Source organism: Vombatus ursinus, unplaced genomic scaffold (genome assembly GCF_900497805.2).
Source record: "Vombatus ursinus unplaced genomic scaffold, bare-nosed wombat genome assembly UNPS02015255.1, whole genome shotgun sequence".
Classification (NCBI taxonomy): domain Eukaryota; kingdom Metazoa; phylum Chordata; class Mammalia; order Diprotodontia; family Vombatidae; genus Vombatus; species Vombatus ursinus.
In genome coordinates, this window is record NW_020955033.1 from 23,140,079 (window position 1) to 23,166,046 (window position 25,968).

At 39.4% G+C, this 25,968-nt stretch overlaps 1 protein-coding gene across 1 annotated transcript in view; it reads right to left on the minus strand.

The window, feature by feature from the left end:
- LOC114031802 (laminin subunit alpha-3-like) overlaps positions 1-25,968 on the minus strand; it is a 325,671-nt gene that overhangs the window by 126,397 nt on the left and 173,306 nt on the right. Inside the window, exons 24-27 of the mRNA XM_027846940.1 lie at positions 22,505-22,602; positions 20,731-20,884; positions 15,239-15,399; positions 7,921-8,029 (exon numbers count right to left, since the gene is read on the minus strand). Of these exons, the coding sequence (XP_027702741.1) occupies positions 7,921-8,029; positions 15,239-15,399; positions 20,731-20,884; positions 22,505-22,602 (522 nt within the window). The remainder of the gene's footprint in view (positions 1-7,920; positions 8,030-15,238; positions 15,400-20,730; positions 20,885-22,504; positions 22,603-25,968) is intronic.

Below are 25,968 nucleotides of genomic sequence, written 5' to 3' on the forward strand. Positions count from 1 at the left end.
GAGATGGTTTCTGCTCTCAAGAAGCTTACATTCTTCTCATATATTTTAATCAATAGAACACAATTCTCCCCAACCAGCATAGTCTGTCAAAAGGAAATGGGGAACTGCACAGAATAGAAATGTAAGGGTCTATGTAACTCACATTTTAAAAATACGAATTGCCTCCAATAATAAAAGACTAGTAATAATAATAATGGGGGTGACTAGGTGGTGCAGTGGGTTAGAGTGCTGGGCCTGGAGTCAGGAAGGACATCTTCCTGAGTTCAAATCTGACCTTAGACACTGAGCTAGCTGTGTGATCCTGGGAAAGTCACTCAACTCTGCCTCAGTTTCCTCATCTGTAAAATGAGCTGGAGAAGGAAATGGCAAACCACTCTGGTATCTCTGCCAAGAAAACTCCAAATGGGGTAATGGAGAGTTGGACATGAGTGAAATGACTGAACAGAGACAACAAACAATAATAATAGCATAAATAATAACTAGCCAGCATTTATAAAGATCAGGTCTTAAGGTTTGCAAAACACTTTACATAAGTTATCTTACTTGATCCTCACAACAACCCTGTGAGGTAGGGGCTCCTATTATTCTCCCCCATTTTATGGATGAGGAAATTAAGATTTAAAGAGATTAGATGACTTGGCCTGCATTACACAGCTAATAAGTGTCTGGAGACAGATTTTAAATCCTATGCTTTCTGAGTCTTCCTGACTCCAAGTCCAGCACTCTGCCTACTTCACCACCAAGCTACCTCAGCAAGTCAATAATAGATATTAGTCAAAGCAAAAGCAGTGATGGGAATGACAAAATAAAACCTTACCTTTAGCAATTGGCTAAAAAGAATATATTGGAACAAATAGGAAAAACATAATGGCTCCAATAGTGCTCCCAGGAAGTGAAAAAAGAAATCTGTAGCTAATTTGTTTGTAACTTAAATTCCAAAGCACTGAAACATGGTGAGGTGGGTTTTTGAAAATAAATTTCAAATAGAATCAAATTTTCATGCTTAATAGAGAAGGTGGGCTTGGCATGGTGCTGCTCCAATGAAAAAAATCCATTCAATCATCATTGGGAATAAGAACTTTGCCTCAATGGTCTTCTTAAACATGATAATTATCCTAGGAATACAATGATCTCTTGGAGGACAGTGAAAAAGTAGCCTTTCTTGGGACCAAAAAAGCAACTATAAAGGTTTTGGGGGAAAAAAATCTACCTGTTCAAAAAATATCAAAGTTTTAAAATGTGATAAATGTGTTAGTTACATAAGAATAATTTTTTCATAATTTCATAAGAATTTTCTTATGAAAGAAAGTCTCATCAATTGACCAATGAACAAACAGTAATTGAACTTGACCAGGGTGCACACCACCATGGAATGATAGGAAAAGAACTGGAATGGGAGCTCAGGACGTTTCTTTGAATCCTAATTCAACCACCCGTGAAATTTCAGTCACTTAATATTTTTGAGTTTTCCTATAAAATAAAAAGTCTGGACAAGGCTACCTCTAAGGTTTCTTCTAGCTATAAAATGATGATTCTGTTATTCCACCACACCATGCTGGGTGCTCTGGGAGACACAGAAATATAAATCAATTATTCTCTTCAACAAGCTATTTAGGGGGAAGGGGAGGGATAGGAAAACTATGTGAAACAGAGAATAACATGATACATTATATTTAATTAGGTGTTCAACCATGTGGTGAAGTCTATTAAGTCTATAAGTGCTATAGGTCTGAGAAGAAGACATCATGTAGAACTAGAGTCCTGAGTTTTCTGAGGCAGGTGGGATTAAAGCAAGGCCTTGACAGTGGGGTGGAAGGAAGAAAAAGAATATTCCATGAGGGGAGAGATAAGACACGTCCGAAAACATATTTCTAGTAAAGTGAGGAGACTGATCCGAGACTGGAGTGAAGCATCTATGTTGGGAAGTGGTACAAAACCAATTTGGATAGGTGGTATAAGGTAGTTCAGGCAGTTAAGTGGCACAGGGTATAGAGTACTGGGCCTGGACTCAGGAAGACCTGAGCTCAAATTTGACCTCAGATATTAGCTGTGTGACCTTGGGCAACTCATTTGACCTTGTTTGCCTCGGTTTCCTCATCTGGAAAATAAGCTAGAGAAGGAAATGGCAAACTGCTCCAGGATCTTTACCAAGAAAACCCCAAATGTGGTCACAAAGAGTCGGACATGACTGAAAAATGACAGACAACATAGGGTAGGTCAGTCAATAGACATTTATAATGCACCTATTGTGTACTTGGCACTGTGCTGAATGCTGGGAATAGAAAGAAAGGTAAAAGAGAGTTTGTGCTCTCAAGGAGTTCATAGTGCAATGGGTAAGGCTATTGATCTGCCAAGTATAGGGAAGTTTCAGCTTAATTTGATAGCCACTTGGTGTTCAGTCATTTCAGTCATGTCTGACTCTGTCACCCCATTTGGGGTTTTCTTCACAAAGATACTGGAGTGGTTTGTCATTTCCTTTTCCAGATCATTTCACAGATAAGGTAACTGAGGTAAACAGGGTTAAGTGACTTGCCCAGTGTCACACAGCTAGTAAGTGTCTGAGGTCACATTTGAACTCAGCTCATCCTGACTCCAGGCCTGGTGCTCTATCCTCTGTTCCACTTATCTGTCTTGAGAGCCAATAAGGAATTGTTATTATAGGTTTTGAAGCAATGGAAAAACATGATCAGAATGGTGTTTTAGGAAGATTAGCTTAACAACATGATATACAGGGTAGATTAGAAGGTGAAACATTGAAGTCAATGAGAAAAGAGTCTGTTATCTAGGCATGGAGGTGATTGAGAGCCTGGACAAGGCTGGTGGCAGTAGGAATTGAGAGGCAGGTATAAATACCAGAAACATGTCAAGAGGACAATATACAAACTTGATGAATGACTAAATATGGGAGAACAGAAGAAAATTAGAGCTAGGAGGAGTCTTAGAAATAATCTTGCCCACTTTGTAAGTAAAGAGCCTAAACCCCAGAAAAATTTAGTAATTTGTCTAAGGTTACATGGTGAGTCAGTGTCGCAACCAGAAAAGTCTGGGTCAAAGGTGACTTCAAGGAAATTCCTAATGTTTTGGCATTCCAACACGTTTGTTTTCTGTTGGATTCTCCAACATCACCTAGCCCTTTTCTACCAAGTAGCTGCTCACCTGGCTGGGCAGCTAGTAAAACTCAACCAAATTTTATACCTACTCCTAGGCCCCAGATCCCAAGTAACTACTCCAACTCAGACTCATCAATTGATAGAAACCCATGTCAGCCTCTGACTCTCTCCTCAAGCCCAGGCCCTAACTGCAAGCTGTTGCTGCTAATAACACAAACATATTTGCATTTCAAATTATTTTACGTTAATCCTTTGAAACAAGTTCCTTACAAGTACTGATTACATGGATAAATGAATAACCTGGAACCAATGAAAATTTAACAATATCCCTTTAGAAAACCAATAGCAATCCCAAATTTTTGTTGCTCCAAGACAAGATTATTGCAGATAATCATGTCAATGAGGGATGATGTCAGCAGCATCATATTTGAACTATTTTAGAAAAATTAAAATTTGTCCTGTTTTCAAAGATTTTTTCCCCATTCCTTAGTGATCTCCAAAAAGTGGTGAGAAACAGATCTATATTTCATAGAGCAGATTATTCAGGCTGAGAAAAATTTACTATCAAGTTATGATGGACATTGTCACCTACTCTGCTTAACTAGCTTACATTTGTTGACCCCAGTTTCCAGGAACTAGGAAAAATAAACTCCAAAACCTTTACCTTCTTGCTCCAGTAAGGTATGAATCACATGGTTTAACTAGAGAGCCCTCTGATTTAAACTGATCCTTTTTCTTGGTAGGAAAAATGAGGAAGTTCATTCCCCAGACAGTTGATTCCCAGTCTCCAGGTACTAGAAAAAAATAAACTCTAAAAAATCTTCGTCTTCCTGTTCCAGCCTCTGATTTAAACTGGTCCTTTGTCTCAGTAGGAAAAATGGGGAAGTTAATTCCCAGGATTGTACAGAGAATAGGGGAAGAGTAAGTTGAGTGAAACTCACAGCCATGGATGAAGAAACTCAACAGCCATGAGTTTTAGAATGGTCTTATTATTTGGTTTGCTGTTACAAATTCTCAAAACATTAGAATATAGCTACATTTAAATGAAGGTGGTATGCTTACAATATTAGGACAGCTAAGTGTTGCAATGGATGGAGTACCAGCCTCGGAGTCAGGAAGACTGAGTTCAATCTGGTTTCGGTCACTTACTAGCTGCGTGATCCTGGGAAAGTCGCTTAACCCTGTTTGCCTTAGTTGCCTCATCTGTAAAATAAACTGGAGAAGGAAATGGCAAACCACTCCAGTATCTTTGCCAAGAAAACCCTAAATGGGGTCCGACATGACTGAATGACTATACAGCAACATACTTACAATGCAAATAATTTAGATGTAAATAATATGGTCTTTCAAAGCCCAGTCTAATATCTGGATTATTCTATTATTCTATTCTGTTAGGACAGATAAGAATAGTACCTGACAGTTACATAGAAATATTAGGTTTGGAAAGCATTTTACGTATATTATCTCATTTAATCTTCACAACAACACTGAGAGAGAGGTACCACAGATATTGTAATACCCATTTTATAGATGAAGAAACTCAGGCGTAGAGGGGTTAAGTGAGTTGTACTTGTATCCCTAGCACCTGGCACATAATGGGTGCTTAATAAATACTTAACCAATTATTTGACCGATTGCCATGAGTCACCCAGCTTATCCATGCCAGAGGCAGAATTTGAGTTCTGAGCCAACCATTGGTTCCACTACACTATAGCTACGCCTCCATGATCAGATACTCAGGGGTTAGGTACTCAGTGTACCCTAACAGTCACGGGAAAATAGAAGCCAATCAGTGGGCTTCATTTATTGAGTGAAAGCTCACTAATGCAGGGCATCATAAGAGATGCTGAGATAGGCAAGACATTAAAAGAAAGAACAGTTCTTAACGTGCTTCAAACAAAATGAGAGAAAACGAACACACATAAGAAAGAATCCATACCACTGAAATACAGGAACTGTGTCTGTTATTAAGTCCTAAAGGAGGGGAAATTCTGGAGCTACTAAAGGGACTGATGGGAGAAGCAAATAGATTTCTTAGTTTTCCCAGTATCCTAAGTATTACAACTGTGATGAATGAAAAACCTGAGACACAGAGGTTCTGGGTAATTAATAATCAATTTATGAATTAGGCTGGCAAATAATCAACAAATTGATGGTCAGTGGTTTTTCTTGGAAAACCAAAGACAAAACCATGGAAAGCCTTAAATATTTTTTAAAAGGGAATGCCCCCTGACAAGTGAAAATCAACCCTGATTGATGGGCATTTAATGAGGAGGTGGGCTAGAAGTCTTCAGCTCCTCCTGCTGAGAATGTGGCTGGGTCATGATACTCAGCTGTCTCCAGCAATCTGGACAGGGAAATCCATCTCCATCCAGACCATTCTGTTTGATTTTTCTCCTTCATGGAGAAACTCTAAATTCTAATTGAGGGGTACAAGGACAGGGGCTGTTCTCCTTGGAGCAAGAACTTGCCCAGACTGGATTCTGTTTACACTCTAAACAGAAGTAAGGTTAGGTGGCGTCTCCCCAAGATCCAGAAGCATGTTCCCTGAGAGTTAGGGCAATCTCATCAATCAGTCACGTCTTTCAGAGACTGACTTTTTATAGGGGCTGGGCCTTCAATGAGGAAATAAAAGGAGAAAAGCCTGGATCCTAATTTAAGTAATTAGTTACTAATAGCAAAGTAATAATTTCTCTCATTACAAAGTAAGCAGAAAGGTCTCTTAAAATAAATTTCTCAGGGGCAGCTAGGTGGCACAGTGGATAGAGCACAGGCCCTGAAGTCAGGAAGACCTGAGTTCAAATGTGGCCTCAGACCAAACACTTGACACTTATTAGCTGTGTGACCCTGGGCAAGTCACTTAACCCCAGTTGCCTAGCAATAAATAAATAAATAGATAGATAGATAGATAAATAAATAAATAAATTTCCCAAAACTTGGTAGAAGAGCTGGTTGTCTCCAACTAGCAAGGAGGACAGTTACAATAATTCTCACCAGTTCAGGGTTCTTGGACCATTAGAGAGTAATAAAAGAGAATGCTTCTTTGTGATAGTTTTTTGTTTGTTTGCTTTGTAATGTTCTCAAACTTTCTGGAACATAATGGCCAGGTAATCCAATGATGGGCAGAATTCTTTATGGGGATGGTTTTAAATGATGAATCGGGGGAATTTCTGGTTCTTTGACAAAACTCCCACTCCCTAAGATATTTCCAGGGTTCTTGACCACTCTCTCCTCACACTCTCCCTACTTCCATCCCACTACTTTTTCTTTTCTTTCTTTTCAACATCCAAAAAGTTGTCCCCTCTTAATATGATCCTGAAAATAAAGACTTCATTTATTCTGCCATATATGACTGTTTAGTGTTGACTGTATGTTGTTCTAGCTACTGCTGTTGTTCTAGATCTGTGATTTCATCAGCGTGGGGGATTCCTAGTATGGAAACTCCCTCCACCAACACCAATCTATAACACAGCTTCTTAGAGAAATTTGCATGAGGCACTGAGGGATTGAGTGTCTTGCCCAAGGTCAAATGGATCGTGTTGGACTTGGAGCCAGGAACTACTGAGTTCAAATACAGCCATAGATACTCACTAGCTTTAGCTATGTGACATCGGACAAATCACTTAACCTCTCTGTGCCTCAGTTTCCTCTTCCATAAAATTGGGATAATAATAGCACCTGCCCAACAGAGTTATAGTGAGAAGATTAAGACTAATCCTGTTTATTGCTCATAGTATCAAATGTAACTGATTTTGTCCTGTAACTGCTTAAGTCATGTTTCTTTTTGTTTTTGTTTTTGTTTTTGTTTTTTGTTCTTTGTCTCTGAACTTAGTTCAGAGTTCAGGTGGCTTGTAATGAGTTAAGTTTAAAAATACATCTATTCTTGCTTCAAGGAATTTTGCTGATCTTGGGAAATGTGTGCGAACAGAAAGAAAGCTGGGCCTGATATCTTTCCACCACCAAGATATCCTTCAAGGATGTCTGGTTTGTGGTCCAAGAGTCTGGGCCACTATCTCACATCTGGACTCAAACAAAGAGCACTTTTTGGTCTCATGAGAGAAGAAGGGGGATCATTGTTAGCCTCCATTACCAAACTTCCAATTAATCATGCTGTTCCCTGCACCTCAGCTCTGTAACTAAGCAATCCCATGATGTCATCTACCATGTTCTGTCCTTTGTTTTGTACTCCCCCAAACCTATATAAGGTGAACTGTCCTTCTATTTGGGTTTTCTGGCATTAATGGAGACAAGCCATTGACCCATTTATTGACAAGTAGCAAGCCTCTGCTAATAAATGTTATCTTGTTTGGACAGCTGCCTCAGTTTGCCCTTTTTTAAAAAATTCCAATTGCAACAGTAGTGAGGATAAAATGAGATAGTATTTGTAAAATGCTTTGCAAACCCTAAAGTGATATGTAAATTAACTATTATTATCATCACCATTATCTTTGTATGAGGCACATTACATTGAACCAATAATAATAACAACTAGCATTTATGTGGCATTTTAAGGCTTGCAAAATGTTTTTATAAATATTAACTCAATTTACCCTCACAATCACCCTGGAAGATAGATGCTATTATTATCCCCATTTTACAATTGGGAAAACTGAGGCAGACAGAGGCTAAGCAACTTGCCCTGAGGTATGCAGCTAGTAAGTATCTGAGCCCAAATTTGAATTCAGGCCTCCCTGACTCCAAGTCTAGCACTCTTCACCACCTAGCTGCCTCTAATTTAGTTCTCCCTCACTTTTGTTTACTGCTTAATATGCTCTTTATGAAACAAGGCAATAATAGGTCAATCACATACCAGAAGGAAATGAGCCAAGCGTGCCTTCAGCTGGATCCTTGCATCTGCTAAGAGTTCATACACTGCAACACGGTTCAGGTCGTCCACCACAAAACTCCGGCACAGGAAGCTGAAAGAGGGAACAGAATTCAAACCCTATCTCCTAGAATTTTGCTCATTTTTCTCCTCTCATTGAGGCAGTTGTTTTTTTTTTTTTTTTTTTATCAATCTCTCATATTTTCAACAAGTGTGGTGCCTTTTGTCCTGATTTAAAAATTCAAAAATGACACAGATTCTCAAGTGTTGAGCATATGAGAGAAGTAGTAGGAGATTGAGTTTTTCAACTGGTACTAGTATTCCAAAAATCAGCCCAAATTCCACTTCCAGGTCTGTCTTCTTATCTCCTCTCTCCATCTGTCTTGAAAGAACACTTTCATCACAGTCATAGGATCACAGATTAAGAGTGGAAAGGGATCTTAAGGGCCATCTAGTCTAATCCTCTCATTTTAAAGATGTGGAAACTGAGGCCCAGGAAGTGACTTATGCAAGGTCACACAGGTAGTAGGTGGTAGAACCAGAATTCAAACCCAGGTCCTCTGATTCCAAATGTAGTTTTCTTTCAGCTATACCAAACTCCCTCCAAATATGGCACTACTCCAGCATCTCCAAAGAAATGTATCATTTCACAGGTATAGATACTTCAACAACCAATTCATATCCCAACCCTTTCATGTCTTAGATCAATCAATTAACAAGAATTTAATAAGCACATTCTATGTCCTATGCACTAAGGATACATAGCAATGGAGCTCCTGCCCTCATGGAGCTTAACTCTTAATGGAGGAGACAATACATATACATATAAGTGCGTAGAGAACACATAGGATGTATCCCTGGAAAGGAAGGCACTAGTAGCTGTGGAGACCTGGAAATGCCTCCTTGCAAAAAGTTGGTGCTTGAATGAAGTCTTAAGGAAATAGTAATTTCAAGCCAGGTAGATGAGGAGGGACAGTGTACCACACACCACAGCCAGCCAGCCAGTGGAAAGACATAGAGATGAGACAGATTGCCAAGAGTGAGGAGCCCCAAAAGGGCAGTAATGTGTAATATGGCTGGAAAGGTAGGACAGGGCCAGGTTGTAAACAGAAGAGTTTATATTTGATCCTGCAAGCAACAGGGACCCACCACATTTTGTTGAATTGGGGGAGTGACACGGACTGTCCTTTAGGAAAATCACTTTGGCAGCTGTGTTAAGGATGGAATCAAACAGGGAGGGGATTGAGGTAATGAGATCAACTAAATAATCCAAGCAGGGGCAATGAGGTCCAGAACAAGAGTGCTGCCTATATGAGCAGAGAGAAGGGAATGGATGTGAGAGATGCTAAGGAGGTAGAAATGACAAGATTTAGCAGCTGACAAGATATGGGCTCTGAATGAAAGTGAGGAGGTAAGGATGACAGCAAGACCGCAAACCTGGATGATTAAAAGGATGGTGGTGTCCTCCACAGAAATAAGGAAATTCAGAGGAAGGGCAGAGAGGAGGGGCAAGGGAAGAGACTCAGTTCTATTTTGGACATACTGAGTTGAGAGAACTAAGGGACATCTAGGCAACATGGTAGTTGTAGAACCAGGACTGGAGCTCAAAAGAGGGACAGGGCCTAGATCCTACAGACCTGAGGGTCATTTGTATCAGGATGCTAATTGAACCCATGGAAGCTGATGAGGCCACCAAATGGAACACGGAGAGAAAAATGAGAAGAGGGTCCAAGATAAAGGGAGGTTTGTACATTATCATCCAGCAAAGCAGACTATTCAGACTGATGGAGCTGAGCTAAGTTTTAGAAAAAAGCCCAGAGAAGGGAGAGGTGGTTAACAATGTCAAATGTTGTAGAAAGTCTCAGTCAAGAAGGCTCAGGATTGAGAAAAGACCATGTTGTTGTTTAGTCATTTCCAGTCACGTTCAATTCTGTGACCCGCAAGGGGCTTTTCTTGGCAAAGACACTGACATGATTCGCCATTTCCTCCTCCAGTTCACCTTACAGATAAGGAAACTTAGGTAAACAGGGTTAAGTCACTTGTCCAGGTTCACAGAGCTAGTAAGTGTCTGAGGCTAGGTTTGAACTCATCTTCCTGACTTCAGGCCCAATGATCTATCCACTGAGAAAGGGCCAGAAGGTTTGGCAATTAGGAGATCATTGGTGATTCTGGAGACAGCAGGTTCAGTTGAATGATGAGGTAGGGAGCCAGATTGCAGTGAATATGAGAAGTGAATGAAAGGAGAGTCAGAAGCAATAAGTATAGACAGTTCTTTTTTAGGTATTTGGATGAGAAAGGGACAAAAGCTTGGAGGACGGTATGGTCTAGTGAGCGATTTTTTTTATTGGTGGGGGGGAGGGGGATGGACTTCTGATTTATTGTACGAACTCTTGGTGGGGAAAATACCTCTTCCTGAGCAGATCACTACCTGCTTTACAACTAATAATCCTAGAATGTATCCTGGAGCAATGAGAGATTAAATGACTTGAAACAACTTGTACCACAGCCATTATGTGTCAGTCAGGACTTGAAACCAAATCTTCCTGATTCTGAGGCCAGCTCTCCAGCCATATCATCCTCTTTCTCGAGGGGATGTAACTTATCGTCCTAAAGGAGTATTTACACCTTTTAAAAACATGAATCCTTAATCCAAAGGAATGACCGCCTAATGATGGAACTTTAGACTTAAGTACGATGTAATTTGAGAAGATGGTAATAATTGGTGCCTAGACCTCCCAAGAACTTACTCCTAAGGGTGACCCTACAGGTAAAGAATTGGGCTGGGGATGAATCATAGCTAAAGCTGAAAGGGAGCATAGAGATCATTTAGTGCCACACCCTCATTGTTCAGATAAGCTCACCCAGATTGGGGCTAAGTGACTTGTAGAAGGTCATGAAATCATTCCTGATGATGCCAGGAATCACAGGCCTTCTGAGCTGGAAGGGACCTCAGTCCAGCCTATAATTGAATACAAATGCCCTGTATAACAAACCTCCAAAATGGTTACCTGGCGTTTGGTAGAAGCCCTCGGAAAGGGGGTACTATGCCCTGCCAAGGAAGCCTAGGCCCCTCCTGGAGAGCACTAAAGATTAGGAAATTGTTCGCCTCATTAAGATTAAATTAGCCTTTTAGCAACTTCTACCCATTGTTCCTGGTTCTGAGCTCTGGGACCACGCAGGACAGAGATAATAACTCTCCCTTCTGATAGCCCAGATCTTTCAACCAAACTTCATAGAGTATGAGCCCACGACCCTTCATCAGCATGGCGGCTCCCCTGGGAAAGTCTCCGGTTTATCAGTGTTCTTGCTGAAAGGTGGTACTGAGTACTTAACTCGTACTCCAAGCAAGGTCTGACCAGTGCAAAGTGGAGTGGGACTATCACCTCCCCACTCCTAAATGCTCTGCCTCTCGTTAAGCAGTCTGAAACAGTAATATCTTCCTGGCTGTCTTATCATACTTCTGACTCAGACTGAGCTTTCATTTGCCGTATATGAAAATGCCCATAACTTTTGCAGACAAACTGCTGTCTAGCCATGCCTTACTCACCTTTTACTTGTCAGGGTGATTTTTTTAACCCAAGTGAAAAACTTTACATTTAACTGTAGTGAAATTTAAACTTATTCAATTCAGCATAATGGTGTCCTCAAAATCAAACTCCTCACTCTTCCCACATCCATTCTTTGCCAAATCCTGTCCATTCCCCTTCCCCCAAAGCTCTCACGTCTACAGGATGACAGATTTAGAGCTGGAAGGGGCCTTTGAGTTCAATCCCCTCATCTTAAAGACTAGGATATTGAGGTTAAGTGACTTCCCCAGATTCAAATCCATGTTTTCCTGACAAGTTCAGCACTCTATCCACTACCCTGTCTCTTCATTCCCCATCCCCACTCTCCCTCTCATCCTTAATGACTCCACCTACTGCAACAGCCTCCTATTTGGCCTCCCAGTCTCCAGCCTCTCCCCTTTCAGATCCATTCTCTGTGTCAAACTCAACAGCAAGGACAGTATAGAAAGATCTTTGTGGCCACGTATGAACTTAGGAAAAAAACAAATTAACATTATCTAAGTTGTATGGTATTTTTATTTATTTTGTTAAATATTTTCCAATGAAATTTTAATCTAGTCCAGCCTCTTGTTTGATACTTTTATTCTACATAACTGCCAAATTAATATTTCCTAAGCCCAGGCATAACCGTGGCCCTCTGTTGCTCAAGGAGCCAGAATGATTTACTATTTTTCCTCTAGGACAAAGTACAGACTTGTTGGTTTGGCATTTAGAGTTCTTCACAATTGGACTTTAACACAGACTCTAACTGAAGACTTATCCTTACGTTACTCACTCTCATTTCCTCTCCCATCTAGAGATATTGGTAGAGTTGCTGCTCCCCATGCATCACCTCCACGTCCCTGATGTTCTCACCTCCTCCTCCAAGAATCCCTCCTTTTCTTGAAAGCACTGTTCAAGGGCTGGCTACTTCTTCTACAGTAGGCCTTTCATGATCTCCCTAGTTATTAATGGGTTAAAAGATCAATTAGGGAGAAGTTTAAAAGGATTGCCTAGGGGCAGCCAGGCGGTGCAGTGGATGGTACAGTACTGGGTTTGGAATCAGGGGGACTCATTTTCCTGAGTTCTAATCTGGCCTCAGAAACTTACTAGCTGTATACAAGTCACTTGACCCTGTTTGCTTCAGTGTCCTCACCTGTAAAATGAGCTGGAGAAAGAAATGGCAAACCATCCCAGCATCTTTGCCAAGAAAACCCCCAAACAGGGTCACAGACAGTCAAACACAACTGAAACGACTGAACAACAAAAAAAGATTGCCAAAATGATTTCATTGGTTGCCTGCAGTTAAAAAATTCCTCATCTCCCCAATTATTAGCAGGATAAAGAAACTATTAGTGAGGAGTAAAAGTATTGCTTAGATGGTTTCATTGCAGTTGAAAATAATTCGGCTTTCTGGTAATGAACTTCTTTAACCTCAACTAGGACAATTTTTGGATGACAAACACAAAGTCCATCTGTGGGTACATACTTACAGATTGATAGAACCTGCAGGAATTATGACTGTTGACAGAACCTTTGGGTAGCTAGTCATCTTCATATTGTATCTGTGTTCCTAGCGCTTAGCATAGCACTCTGCCCATACATGAGAGATCTATGATTACATCATCATGGAACGGTCTTTATTTGGAAATTCTATCTCCGGACACAGCTCATACCCCATCTTTGACTTATTAGGCAAGTCCTAGGGAAACACTTGACATACAGAGGTTAAGTGACTTGCTCAGTCACATAGCTTTGAAGTGTCAGAAGTGGGATTTGAACCCAGGTTTTCCTGACTCTGACTGCAGAACTCTATCCACTACTCTATCCGCCCTACTCATAGTAGGAGGTCCATAGAATGGAATTGGAATAGACCATTGATGAAGGAGTCGTGGAATTGTGAATGACTAAAGTCAACAATAAGTACCACCAGAAATCAAGATAAAGTCAGCAGGCAGCACTGACCCTCTAACAGCAATGGGAAGTGGGCAAAGTGGTCTCTCTCTGGAGTACATTGTCTCTCCTCCATATTTCCCTCCTCTCACCACTTTGCTATCTCCTTATCCAAGTTCAATTTCCTTTCCCGCCAGGAGCTCAGTGTCATGGTGGTTTTTCTAGCATGACTTCCTGCAAAACCTACTTTTTAGGAAATGACCATAACAGTTCACATTTTGTTAAATAATATCAATAGCTCAATTTGCATAGCACTTTAAGGTTAATAGAATGCTTTTGTCATAGCAACCTAATAAGAAAATGGGGGCTAAGAGATTGGTTGACTTGATATTGACTTGTCAGTCACACAGTTAATAAATAGCAGGGCTGAGATTTAAACTCAGTTCTCCTGATTCCAAAGCAGCACACTTTCCACTACATCATATTGTATCTCACAACTTGTTGGCTCCTCTGGTGCCAAAAAGATACTGTCAACCATAATGATGTACAACTGTTTATTCTTCCTCATTATAGAAACATAAACATGAGGACATTGAATTGAGAGACCCAATCATGACATTTTATAGTCAAGGAAACTGATACCCAAAGAGGTCAATTCCCTTGGCTTAGGTCACATGGCTAAATAGTGACAAAGTTTAGAAGAGATGTCAAGTCTCTTGACTCTCATCTCCAGTGGTCTTTTCCCTTCACAGCATTTACCTCTAGGCCCTTCATGGCCTCTTGGGTTCAGCAAATGACAAAATGAATAGTAGAGTTAATAAAACATAGAAGGCCATGAAAGAGATTATGAAGTTCAATGCAATTTTCCACTTACTGTTAGCATTGTTGAAAGCCAGAAAGGTGGCTTAGAATCCCAGTGGTTTTCAATTATATATCTAACTTGACCCATGTGCAAATAATCTGAGTGCTACCTCTATAATGAAAGCTTTTTGCTCCACCTAAATATTTGCACAAAGTTTTGAGATGTACTATTTTAATAAAAAATAATTTTTTTGGTAAGATGAAGATTTAAACTGTTACATCTTTTGGAAAGGGGGCATCTATCTAGTGTTTAATTTAAAATTACAGAACAAAATATTTTTTGCCTGAGGATATAACACCAATCCCTTATTCTGAAGGGCACAACACAAATTCACATATGGGGGGGGGGGTTCTTTGAAAGGAGAGGCAAACGTATTTTCTAGAACATAAAATAATGGATGTTTATTAAGTGCCTACTGCATGCTAGTGCTAGGCTTGTGTGAGATACAGTTTTGTTAGGACAGAGTGCATTCCCTCAAGAAGCTTAAACAGTGCAGTAAATAACTTATATCCTAGTCACAATCCTCGTTTCTGCGACTTCTTTGCTTCATGTAATGCTACAGAATTTGGTCTACACAGCTTTTAAAATAACAATAATAATAATAACTAACATTTATATAGTGCTTAGTATGTACGAGAAGTGCTAAGTGCTGGTGCTATTATTATCCCCATTTTACAGATGGGGTAGTAACCACCTGGCTACTAAGTTCTGAGGCAAGATTTGAACTTGGATGTTCCTGACTCAAGGCCCAGTGCTCTAACCACTGCACCACCTAGCAGACCTCCTAATCTATTTGAATGTGTTATTGTACCATAACTGGGTGTATACATGAAGTGAATTTTTAAAATGACACAGAAACAGAAGAGAGATGATGTGACTCATTAAAAAAAAAAGTGAAATCCTTTTCAAAAGTGAAATGCATCTGCCCTACCAAAATATAAATAAAAGTCCCTACAAGAAAACCTTTATCTGCATTCCACTCATCAGTGGAGAAGCTGATTACCTGTATTTACAGCTATATATGTTCACTTGACCTGCTGATGAAGGACTTGGGCTGTTGACAAACACATCAGCAACATAGAGTTGATCATCTTCATTGGTATATTCAAGAACTATCACGTAGTGGTCAGCTTGAGGAATGCTCAGGGTCAGGTGCAACTCAACCTAATTCAATGGAGACAGAGTATTATTGCAGTGTAACACACAGGAGACTTTTCCATTCTTATTGACTAGGCAAAGTTATTAGAGCATCTCTGGAAATATTAAAGAAGTGCCATTATATACGGCTAATGCAGAAATATGTTCTGGACAATTTCATGTATCTGATGGTTATCATATTTCTTGCCTTCTCAATGGATGGGTAAGTGGTGGAAGGAAGGAGAGAATTTGGAACTGAAAATCAAAATAAAACATTTTTTTTAGAGTGCCATTGTATGAAGGGAGCAGATTCTTCTTAAGTTCCTGCTTTGAAGTCTTCCGGGAAAACTGAGAATCAATAATAATAATTATGATGAAAAGGGGGATAGCTAGCATTTATATAGCACTTTAAAGGCTTGTAAAGCACCTCATATCTCATTTGATCCTCACAAGTTTTCGAGGGAGGTGCTGTTATCATCTCCCCTTTACAGATGAGGAACCTGAAGCTTGTAACACTTAAGTGACTTGCCCAGGGTCATACCGCTAGTGCATGTCTGCAGCAGAACTCAAACAGGTCTTCCTGACACCAAGTCTAGCTACATTATTTCTCAATCATTTCTCATGGTCAAAAGAAATCTTTGTAATCCAAGACTGAAAAGGAATCTATAATCCCTAGGGATTAGTTGAATGTTCTGTTAGATTACAGGTATTGTTGAGCCTATAGCAGAACCATAGTTCTCAGACTTCCCCACCACCCCTGGCTCTTACTGCAGCTCCAAGTGGCCACCAGTTAAATCTAACCTTCCTCCCAGGGTTATCCTCCAGGATTCTGACTCTTCACGACACTGTTTGGGGTGGCAGAGATACTGGAGTGGTTTGCCATCTCCTTCTCATTTTGCAGATGAGGAAACAGTGACTTGCCCAGGTTCACACAGCTAGTAAATGTCTGAGGGCAGATTTGAACTCAGAAAGATGGATCATCCTGAATTCAGGCCTGGCACTCTATCCACTGTGCCAACTTGCTGCCTTGGTGTCATGCTCTGCCTTTACTTGCCGCATGGTCCTACACGTGGTCCTGAGTACAACTGCCAGTGAGTTCTTGGAATTTTTTCTGTGGGAAGTTAACATTGACCACTGGGCCTACCACAGCTTTTTATTGCTTTTCTTAATGTACTATCCATAGGATGTCTTTTCAATGGCTTCTTGGAAGTGTTCGCTATACATAAAATGGCTAAAGCTGATGGGGTTTTAGAAATTTGGATAAAGGACAGGAAAAAAAGGTACAAGTTATCTTTACTTTTTTTTACTTATCATTAATCATGCATTATATTTATTTTTTAAAACATCCTGTTACTTTTATTGACATCTTTTGGTTTTGTATCACATTAGTTTCCAAATATATCCCTCCTGCTGCCCTACCCAAAAAGTCATCCCTTTTAACAAAAGTGTTTATCTTAAAACAGAGGAATTTAAAACGAGATCATTGTGAATCTACAGGGAGGTTTTTAGACTAGAGGCTCTTAACCTGTCACGAACCTCTCCACAGTGAAACCTAAGGACCCCTTCTCAGTATAACGCTTTTAAAAACATAAAATAAAATACATAGGAGTACCAAGGAAAACAATTACATTGAAATAAACTTATCAAAATATTTTTAAAAAACAAGTCCATAGATCCTAGGGCAGAAATCCCTGCTCTTGTGAAATTTCATAGAACTCTCCATAGATGGCAAGCTTACTCAATTTACAGAGGAAGCAAAAAATAGAGGAAAAGGTTAACATGATGCTTGAAGGACTCAGTATTCAAAAAGGCAATGATTGCCAAGATCTGGCTTGACAGTAGTTCATGTAGATAGAGACATGGGGGTGGGGGCGGGGCACGGGTTAAGTGATACCTAAGATGGCTATGAGCAAACAGTACGATGTGAATTCTGAAATTTAACATGATTTTTTTTTAGGGGATGGGGGTGAGTGGGTAGGGGGTGGGGATCTGTGATTTCATCTATGTGGGAGCCTCCCAGTATGGAAAGTTCATCCATGAACACAGACTGGCCATACAACAGCTTGTCCATAGTTTATAGTCTCTGACAGTTGCCTGGGGTCATTGAAAGGTTCCTTGCCCATGTTGATACAGCTAGTGTCTGTCAGAGGGAAAACTTGAACTCAGATCTTACTGGTTGAGACCTCTCAGAACAACCTGAGGCAACAGCAATAGAAGCATAGCATTCAGATGTCAGGAAAATGAGGGGATTGAGCTCTAAGGTCCCACTTTCAGTTTGAAATCTCTGATTTTATGAAGTTACCATTGCCCCATACCCTATGCTGCCCAAAGCACACCCAAAGTACTACTGTGCCCCACTAGGACTGGGCACCATATTTTAAAATTTTAATTAGAATTGAGCATCCATAGAAGTGTGAGCAGGACAATGAGATCTGGAAGCCACATCATGTGAGGAAAGCACTTTGTAAACCTTAGTGCTGTGTAAACTGGAGCCACTATCATGTTCCTTCTTAGGTAAGTAACTTTGGAATGTGTAACCTCTGGAGAAGACTTAAAAAGACATGATCACTCTCTTTCGGTATTTGAGAGATTTACTAGCTGTGTGACTCTGAATAAGTCATTTAACCTCACTGAGCCCCAGTTTCCTCACTTGTAAAATGAGGGAGCTGGATTCTTTCACCTCTAAGGTCCCTTCCAGATTGAAATCTATGATCCTATAAGCCTAGAGACTGTTACATAGAAGAAAGATTAAATTAATTCTGTGTACCTCTAGTACAAGGGGTCAAATTACAGCCATGAGTCAAGTCTATCCAACAGCCTGTTTTTATATGATAAGCTAAGAATGGAGGGTTTGGGTTTTTTTGTTGTTGTTTATTTGTTTTTACATTTTTAATTGTTTCATAGACCATACAAAAGCAGGATTTAGACCTCAGGTTATAGATTGCTAACCCCTGCTCCACAAGACAGAAATTGGATCAATGGTTGGAAGTTCCAAAGAGTTTATGTTGAGTTTTGCCTCAACAACAACAACAACAAAAAAGCAATTTTCTAGTAATCAGAGCTGGTCCAGAAAAAAGAGGCTGTCTGGAATTTTTCTGAGTGTGCTATCATTAGAAGTGTTCAAGCAAAGGTTGACGACCATTGGAATACTGGAAGAAGTTTGGATGAACTTTGAGTTCTTTTCCCAGCTCTAAGATTATCTGAGTACATGAATTTCTGGACAGCAAATAGTAACTATTTCACCTGAAATCCAGACAAGGAAGCATCTCCATAAAGGAGAAATTCAGATAATAGCCAGCTGCCCAAATGTGGATTTTATGCATCATCCAAAAATCAATATTCATCTGGGGAATTAAATCAATGCTGAATCAGAGGAAGGGATACTTCCTAATGAATCACCAGCACCGTATCCTGGGAGGTCTGCCATCATTGAAAGATTCCTCCCAGCTGCTTGGAGAACATGGAAGTGAGTCTTTTAAGAAAATACTTTAGTCTAAAAACAAAACAAACAAACAAAAAAAAGAAAACACTTTAAAAAAAACAACAACATACTAAATCTATAGCCTCTACACTTAGGACCAAAGGATCACAGAAGTAGGACACAAAGGGCCCTCAAAAGGAATTTAACCCAGAGCTTCTTAAAACTGGGGATATGAGAACTTGTTTTATAAAATATTTTTCTTATTTTTTATTTTATCTTTTTAAATTTTTCTATAACTTAAATACACAATAAGAAAAGAAAAAGGAACATATTATAAACTCAGATACAAAATAAGAAAAGAAAAAGTCTTGTGCACAGCAGAACATGAGAGAATTCAAAATACATAGCTATAAATTTCCATTTCAAGAAAGCCTATGTAATAAATACTGTGTTATATTGAGACCTACCCATCTTTTCTTTGCTTCCTTGTAAGTTTTCTTTTGTTCTATAAAAGACTTTGATAACTGGATTTCAATGCAATTGGTTTCTTCTGAAATCTTATATATTTTATTTTATGAATTTAAAAACTACTCTGAGAATAGACTTTCACAGATTGCCAAAAAGAGTTTGTAACATAAAAAAGGCAGTCACAACCTGATTGCCTCCAAAAAAAATGTTAAAAATAAGTAAATAAAAAAGGGGGGCAGCAAGGTGACGCAGTGGATAGAGCGCCAACCCTGGAGTCAGGAGGACCTGAGTTCAAATCCAGGTTTAGATGTTTACTAGCTGTGTAACCCTGAGGCAAGTCACTTAATTCCAATTGCCTCTTAAAAAAAAAAAAAGAATCATCAATTTGTCCAATCACCTCATTTTACAGATGAGGTAACTGAGGCCCAGGAAGTGAAGTGACTGCCAAAGGTCACCCAAGTACCCAGGATATGCATCATGATGATGTAGTCCTTACTGTAGTCAACATGAAATGCGATTCCACCAACAATGTATTCTTTCACTTTGCAAATGAAGTCCCAAACAAACTTTCCTGTCCTATAATTTGAAATAGTGAACACTGAAAAAGTAATGAGTGTAAATAAATGGATAGAATTTTAAATTATGTCACATTTGGGGATCTGTTTTCTTCCCAAACCTTAAATAAATAACATTTTAATATCTGTGAGTGGAATGCTACTAAGTATCCTAGGGATCCGTGGTAAGAAAAAAAGCCAGAAATAGGTGGCGACCTGTAGACTAAGCCCAGGGAACTAAACACACCCAGTGGTTTTGCAGCCACAGCTGTGAGCTGGAGGGATTTAGCCATTACAGATTGTCAGTTCCTTAGCCCAAGGGGAAGGAGAGGCACCGCCAGGCCCTTCAGGGGACCTTAATCTAAAAGACAACCTTTTCTCGAGGTCTTTTAGGTTAAGATAGATTCTCAGGGGCCTGAATGGTTGGAGGAAGGGGACTGGGAGGATGAGGGGGGAATCTTGCCTGAAGCCAATGGGGGTGAAGGTGGGGAGGAACAGATTAGTATCCTCCAGACAGGGTATTCTAAGTTCCTGGTAGAAACTGCCTTGACTGGGTGTTAAGGAAGACACTCGCTGTGTGACTTTGGACAAATCACTTAACCTCTCTGGGCCTCAGTTTCCTCATGTGTAAAAGGACAATAATGATAGCACCTCCCTCAGAGAGTTGTTGTGAGGATCAGGTGAGATAACCTTGAAACACTATGTAAATGCAACTATCAATTTTACTGTAATGGGAGCTTGGGGAAATAGTTTGACTAGTGATATGTGAGAGAAATCCTCCTGAGTCCCTCTTAACTTGGGAAGAAACTGTGGAAAAGGAATACATAACCTACGTCTGTTTGTTTTAAGGCAGAAATAAGGACCTAGTATGAAGTGGCATCTGTTAGTAACGAGAGGATAAGGCTGAAATCCAACCTCTCTCCCACTGATGTCAGCCATGATGGGATGCTCAGGCGTGGGCTTCCGAGTCGCCAAGACTCTCGGCATTCCATTAAGCAGGAAGCGATCTGCTTCACAAGCCAACGCACAGGCAAATCTGGTCACCGGTAAATGCTGATAAAGCAAGCAACTTGAAGAAAGAAAAACAGACCACAGTTGGTGTACTCAGATCTTACATTAATAAAAATACTAGCAGCTAGCATTTATAAAGCACCTACTATGTGCCAGGCACTGTGCTATGCACTTTACAATTATTACCTCATTTAATCTTCACAACCACCCTGGGATGTAGGTGTTATTACACAAATCATACATTAAGAATAATAATAATAATAGCTAGTATTTGTATAGCACCTACTATGTGCCAGGCACTGTGCTAAGTACTTCACAATTATTACCTCATTTAATCTTCACAACCACCCTGGGATGTAGGTGCTATTACACAGATCATACATTAATAATAATAATAATAATAATAATAATAATAATAATAATAGCTAGTATTTGTATAGCACCTACTATGTGCCAGGCACTGTGCTGAGTACTTTACAATTATTGCCTCATTTAATCTTCACAACAACCCTGGAATCAAGGTATTAAAGCTTAGATCTTACATTAATAATAATGATGGTGATGATAATAGCTAGCACTTATATAGCACCTACTATGTGCTAGGCACTATGATAAGCACTTTACAATTATTACCTCATTTGATCCTCAAAGTGACTCTAAGAGGTAGATGTTATTATCATTCCCATTTCACAGTTGAGGAAACTTGAGGTCAAGCAATTTGCTCAGGGTCACAAAGCTAGTAAGTGTCTGGGGCTGGATTTGAACTCAGGTCTTCCTGACCCCAGACCCAGTGCTCTATCCACTGAGCCACCTAGCTGTCTCAATCAATAAGCACTTACTAAGCACCTGCTATGGACCTGGCACTCTTCCAGGGGCTGGGGATACAGATACAAAGAATGAAACAGTCCCTGGTGTCAAGAAGCTTATATTCTATCAAGATAGCATAGTGTCAAAATTTATTCACCTCCAGCAGGGAGGCAGATTTCCTTTAAGGATTCACATTATAGGAACCCTTCAGAGGACACTAATCATGTGATTTCAGTGGAACAAGTCAGGAACTATAAAACAGGATTCTATTTCAGGCTCAACTCCGTAGTGTGAGCTCGGGAGATGCCCAAGAAGCATGCCTTTGGGCATGTAACCTGGGCATGCCTTAGCATTTCCACCTGCCATATGGGATCGTGATAAGGGTTATGTCAGATAATGTTCACCAAATGCTTTCAGATTCCTGGTTCTATAAAAGACATTCTGTTCCTGCAGACCAAAAGCATGGTAATTACTGTGAGCTAGCATTACAGAATGTCAAAGTGCAGATGTGTTGAGCCTTCCTCCGGCACAATCTCAGCATTACAAGCTAATGATTTAAGTGAGCTTGAGAGGCTTTTCCAGTTGATGTCACTGAACAAGAAGACTAAATCCCAACTTGGGGACAGCTAGGTGGTACACTGCATAGAGTATCAGGCTTGGAGTTGGGAAGACTCAACTTCATGAGTTCAAATCTGACCTTGGACACTTACTGACCCTGGGTAAGTCTCTTCACTCTGTTTGCCTCAGTTTTCTCATCTGGAAAATGAGTGGGAAAAGGAAATGACAACTCACTACCGTGTATTTGCCAAGAAAACCCCAAATAGGGGCACAAAGAGCAAAACAAAGAGTAAAAAACAACAAAAATACTAACTTTTTTTCAATAGGTCCTGAATAGGCACAGGGCTCTGTGACTGGTAACTGCAAGAGTGAAGCTTCATAATAATCACTGGGCAGTAGCACCAGGTAGTCCTAATTAAAAGAGGAAAAAAAAGTTATTTTTTTTTTTAAATCACCAGCACATCTTCACAAGGAAATAACAAAACCAGTAATAACAGCAACCAAGGTGATAAATGGTACCTCCCTGATTTATATACTTCTTATCAGTATTTGTTTTCTCCGCCCTGACTTTGGAGTCTATATATAGAATTGGACTAGTCAGGGACCAGACTGATTTCATTGGTATGGGGCAGAGGAGTCAAACACCAGCTCCATGGGCCACAGTGCGGACTAACACTCCTGAGGGCTGCCGGAACCAGATTAAAATGTAATGGGGAAGTGTTTACTTAAAAATAAGTAAAAACGCAATGGACCATAAATAATGTTCATTTGTGGGTTTTTTAGGGCAATATGCAGCCAGTAGGGATTCTTATGTATAGGTTAGTGGCCCTACTTCTATTTGAATTTGATACCACCAGTACTGGGAACTAACTCTCAAGTAAGGAAACTCTCTCTCCCAAGAACAGACCGGCACATAATCTAGAGGAGTAAGAATTTAAGTGACTTTCCCAGAATTACACAGGCAGCATGTGTCAGAGACAGGACTTGAACTCAGGTCTTCCTGACTTCACGCCAGCCCTTTATATACAACCACTCTCTCTCAGCCATATATATAACTAATTACTCACTCAATCCATTTTGGGGCTTAAAGATTCAATTTTCAATGTAAATTTTTTTTTAAAAAACATAAAGGAGAAATTTTACTGTCTCTAAGTTATATGTAAATTTTAGAATAGGAATTGAAAGAAGAAAAATTATCTTTTACCAGTGACAATGTAAAAAGTATACAAGGTGTCCCAAAAGTCTTGGTGCAATTTTAAGTTATTGAAGATTAAGCTATGAAAGACTAAGATCTTTGGAATACTATGTATAGGTGTTTTAACTATATTAGGAATTATGATTTTTCTTTTTTTAATTCCTGCATTATATTAACACTCAGAAAACACCACCATATTAACTAACGGTTTGTAGCCCTACTGAATCATGTAACTAACATGGCCTAAATTGTGGCTTAAGAAATAAGAAGAATGTACAAATTCCTCTGAGTTTGCCAAGTTAAGCCCACAATGAAAACTTTGCCAGTTTTGCACAAAGAAGCAAGGCTCAATCAGAGGCTTTGACATAGATTGATACGGAAGTATTTGTGCGTGTCCCTCCATAATTCCAGGAGACACAAATGAAACATCCTGACTGGGGAATGATCTTTGCGAGGACTGTTGGCTTGTTTTTCCTTCCCATTGGTCCAATCTGGCAGTTGGAACAGCACTCATAGGAAAAGAGAAACATTAGTGATGGGAAGATTGGCAGAATTGTTTCAGTTGACTCTCAAATATAATATATACCAACCACTCATTTAGCAGAATGCCATGTCAATGTTATGCCCGGTACTTAATCAAGTATATAAATTAATACTAAATATCATTAGTAAGAACACATTGCTAATCTACCATAGTTTTTAGAAGATTTTAAAATCTAACAAACTGCATTTAAAGATATAAGGGGTTTTCTTGCTAACATTCATTCCTGGCTTGTCTTCAGAACTGCCCTGTGTTTAACCCACATTCTTAGACTGCTAACTATAGACAGAGATAGTTCCTCCTGGGGAAGAAGGTGAGGAACCTGGTTTTCTTATATGGGCAAAGTACCTACTGAAATCTCGTCATTTCTGAGCATTTCCTAGAGAAGTATTTGTAAAAGAAAGCCTACACGTAATTCATTGCCTTTTCTCCATATATCTGCATATGTGTATGTGTTGGTACATATGTAAATATTAATTTACTCCTATGTCTACATCATATTTAATGTGCATTAAATGATCATAAATTAAAAGATGAGGCCTGTTGTCAGCATTTCTACATTGCTTTTCTCAGCCTCATGATCTAAATGGAGTTTGTTGACTTGATAAGCTGTCTTGATTAGCACATCAAAATATTGTGTTGGGTCTGACAAAGGATGAATTATTTTTGTGTTTACTCTTTTGTCCCCAGTGGTAAATTTTGGAACCTTTTACTTTTACTTTGATAAGAGAGACCTTAACAGACAGTTAACAGAAACAAACAATTAAGGTAAAAACATACGTATCAGCAACAATACAATCAACTAATTTGGGTGACAAGCATAAGAAGGAAAAAAGAAATAATACTGTCCTACCATTACAAGGTATTGTCTCTTTAAGGTACTACCCTTTCACATAAAGCAGTTTAATGCTGAAAGGAGCAGAAAAAGTATTTTTGTGTAAAGAAAAATCATTATATCAACTGATAAAGGATGTAAAATATTGCTGTGATTATAGATGAACGCTTTGATGCCTTAAAGGAGCAGCAATAGCTAGCATATGTCTGTATGTGTGTGTGTGTGTATATATATATATATATATATACACACACACATATATACATATACATACATATATACATGTATATGCATGATGCATGTGAGTATATATGTATGCATACATATCTGCAAAGTACTTTACATATGTTATCACTTTAAGAACTTCAATTCAATAAAAATAATAAATATATGTATATGAAGAAACACAGTTATTAGATGTGATCTGTGTAATTTGGGACAGAAAATCAACTGTGGTATAAATATAAAGACATATCACCTTGTGAAGGATGAAGGGTGATGCCTCATTCTATGCCAATAGTTTGACAGTTTAAAGGACAGAGAAAGAACTACATTTTTAAAAAATGGGAGAATGTCAGTGCAAAGAAACCTAGGTTTAAGGACATATAATGAGATAGTGCACTGTGTTGGGAGCTTAAAGCAGCAGGCATAGTGGTCCCTCACATTACTTGAAATAACTCTTTTAGGATTTAAGAGGATAAAACAAGGTCTGTTAATTTTATAAGGGAAATTTGGTGATCTGTTGCCTTCTAAGGGATAGGTGAGTAACCAAGTGCCAGGAGTTCTAAATGGTTTAGGAAATGAAAGTCTGAGGCTGAGTCTGAAGATTTTTTTTTTATTTTCCCCCTCTGTTTCTTTAAGAACAAAAAGCATAAATGGAAAATCAGATTTTGCAGCTGCAGTATAGGATGAGATGCAGACCTATACACTGCAGAATTGTAGCAAATGAAGAGTTTCTAGACTTTTTCGACTTGCTTAGCGAGTCAGGTTGACTTGTTTGATACAATTTGATTGGACAACATGGTATCATGGTGAGTGGATCTCAGCATCACTTCCAGCCCCAAGGGATGAGGGACCCTAAGGAACAGTATATTTAGGGTCCTAAGGGAGGAATGACCCTGATAAGTATTGATTGCAATCCCAAGGAACCAGGGGCCCTTCCTGAGTAAGGACCAGAGTGTAGACGTAGAGAGCAGTGACCACACC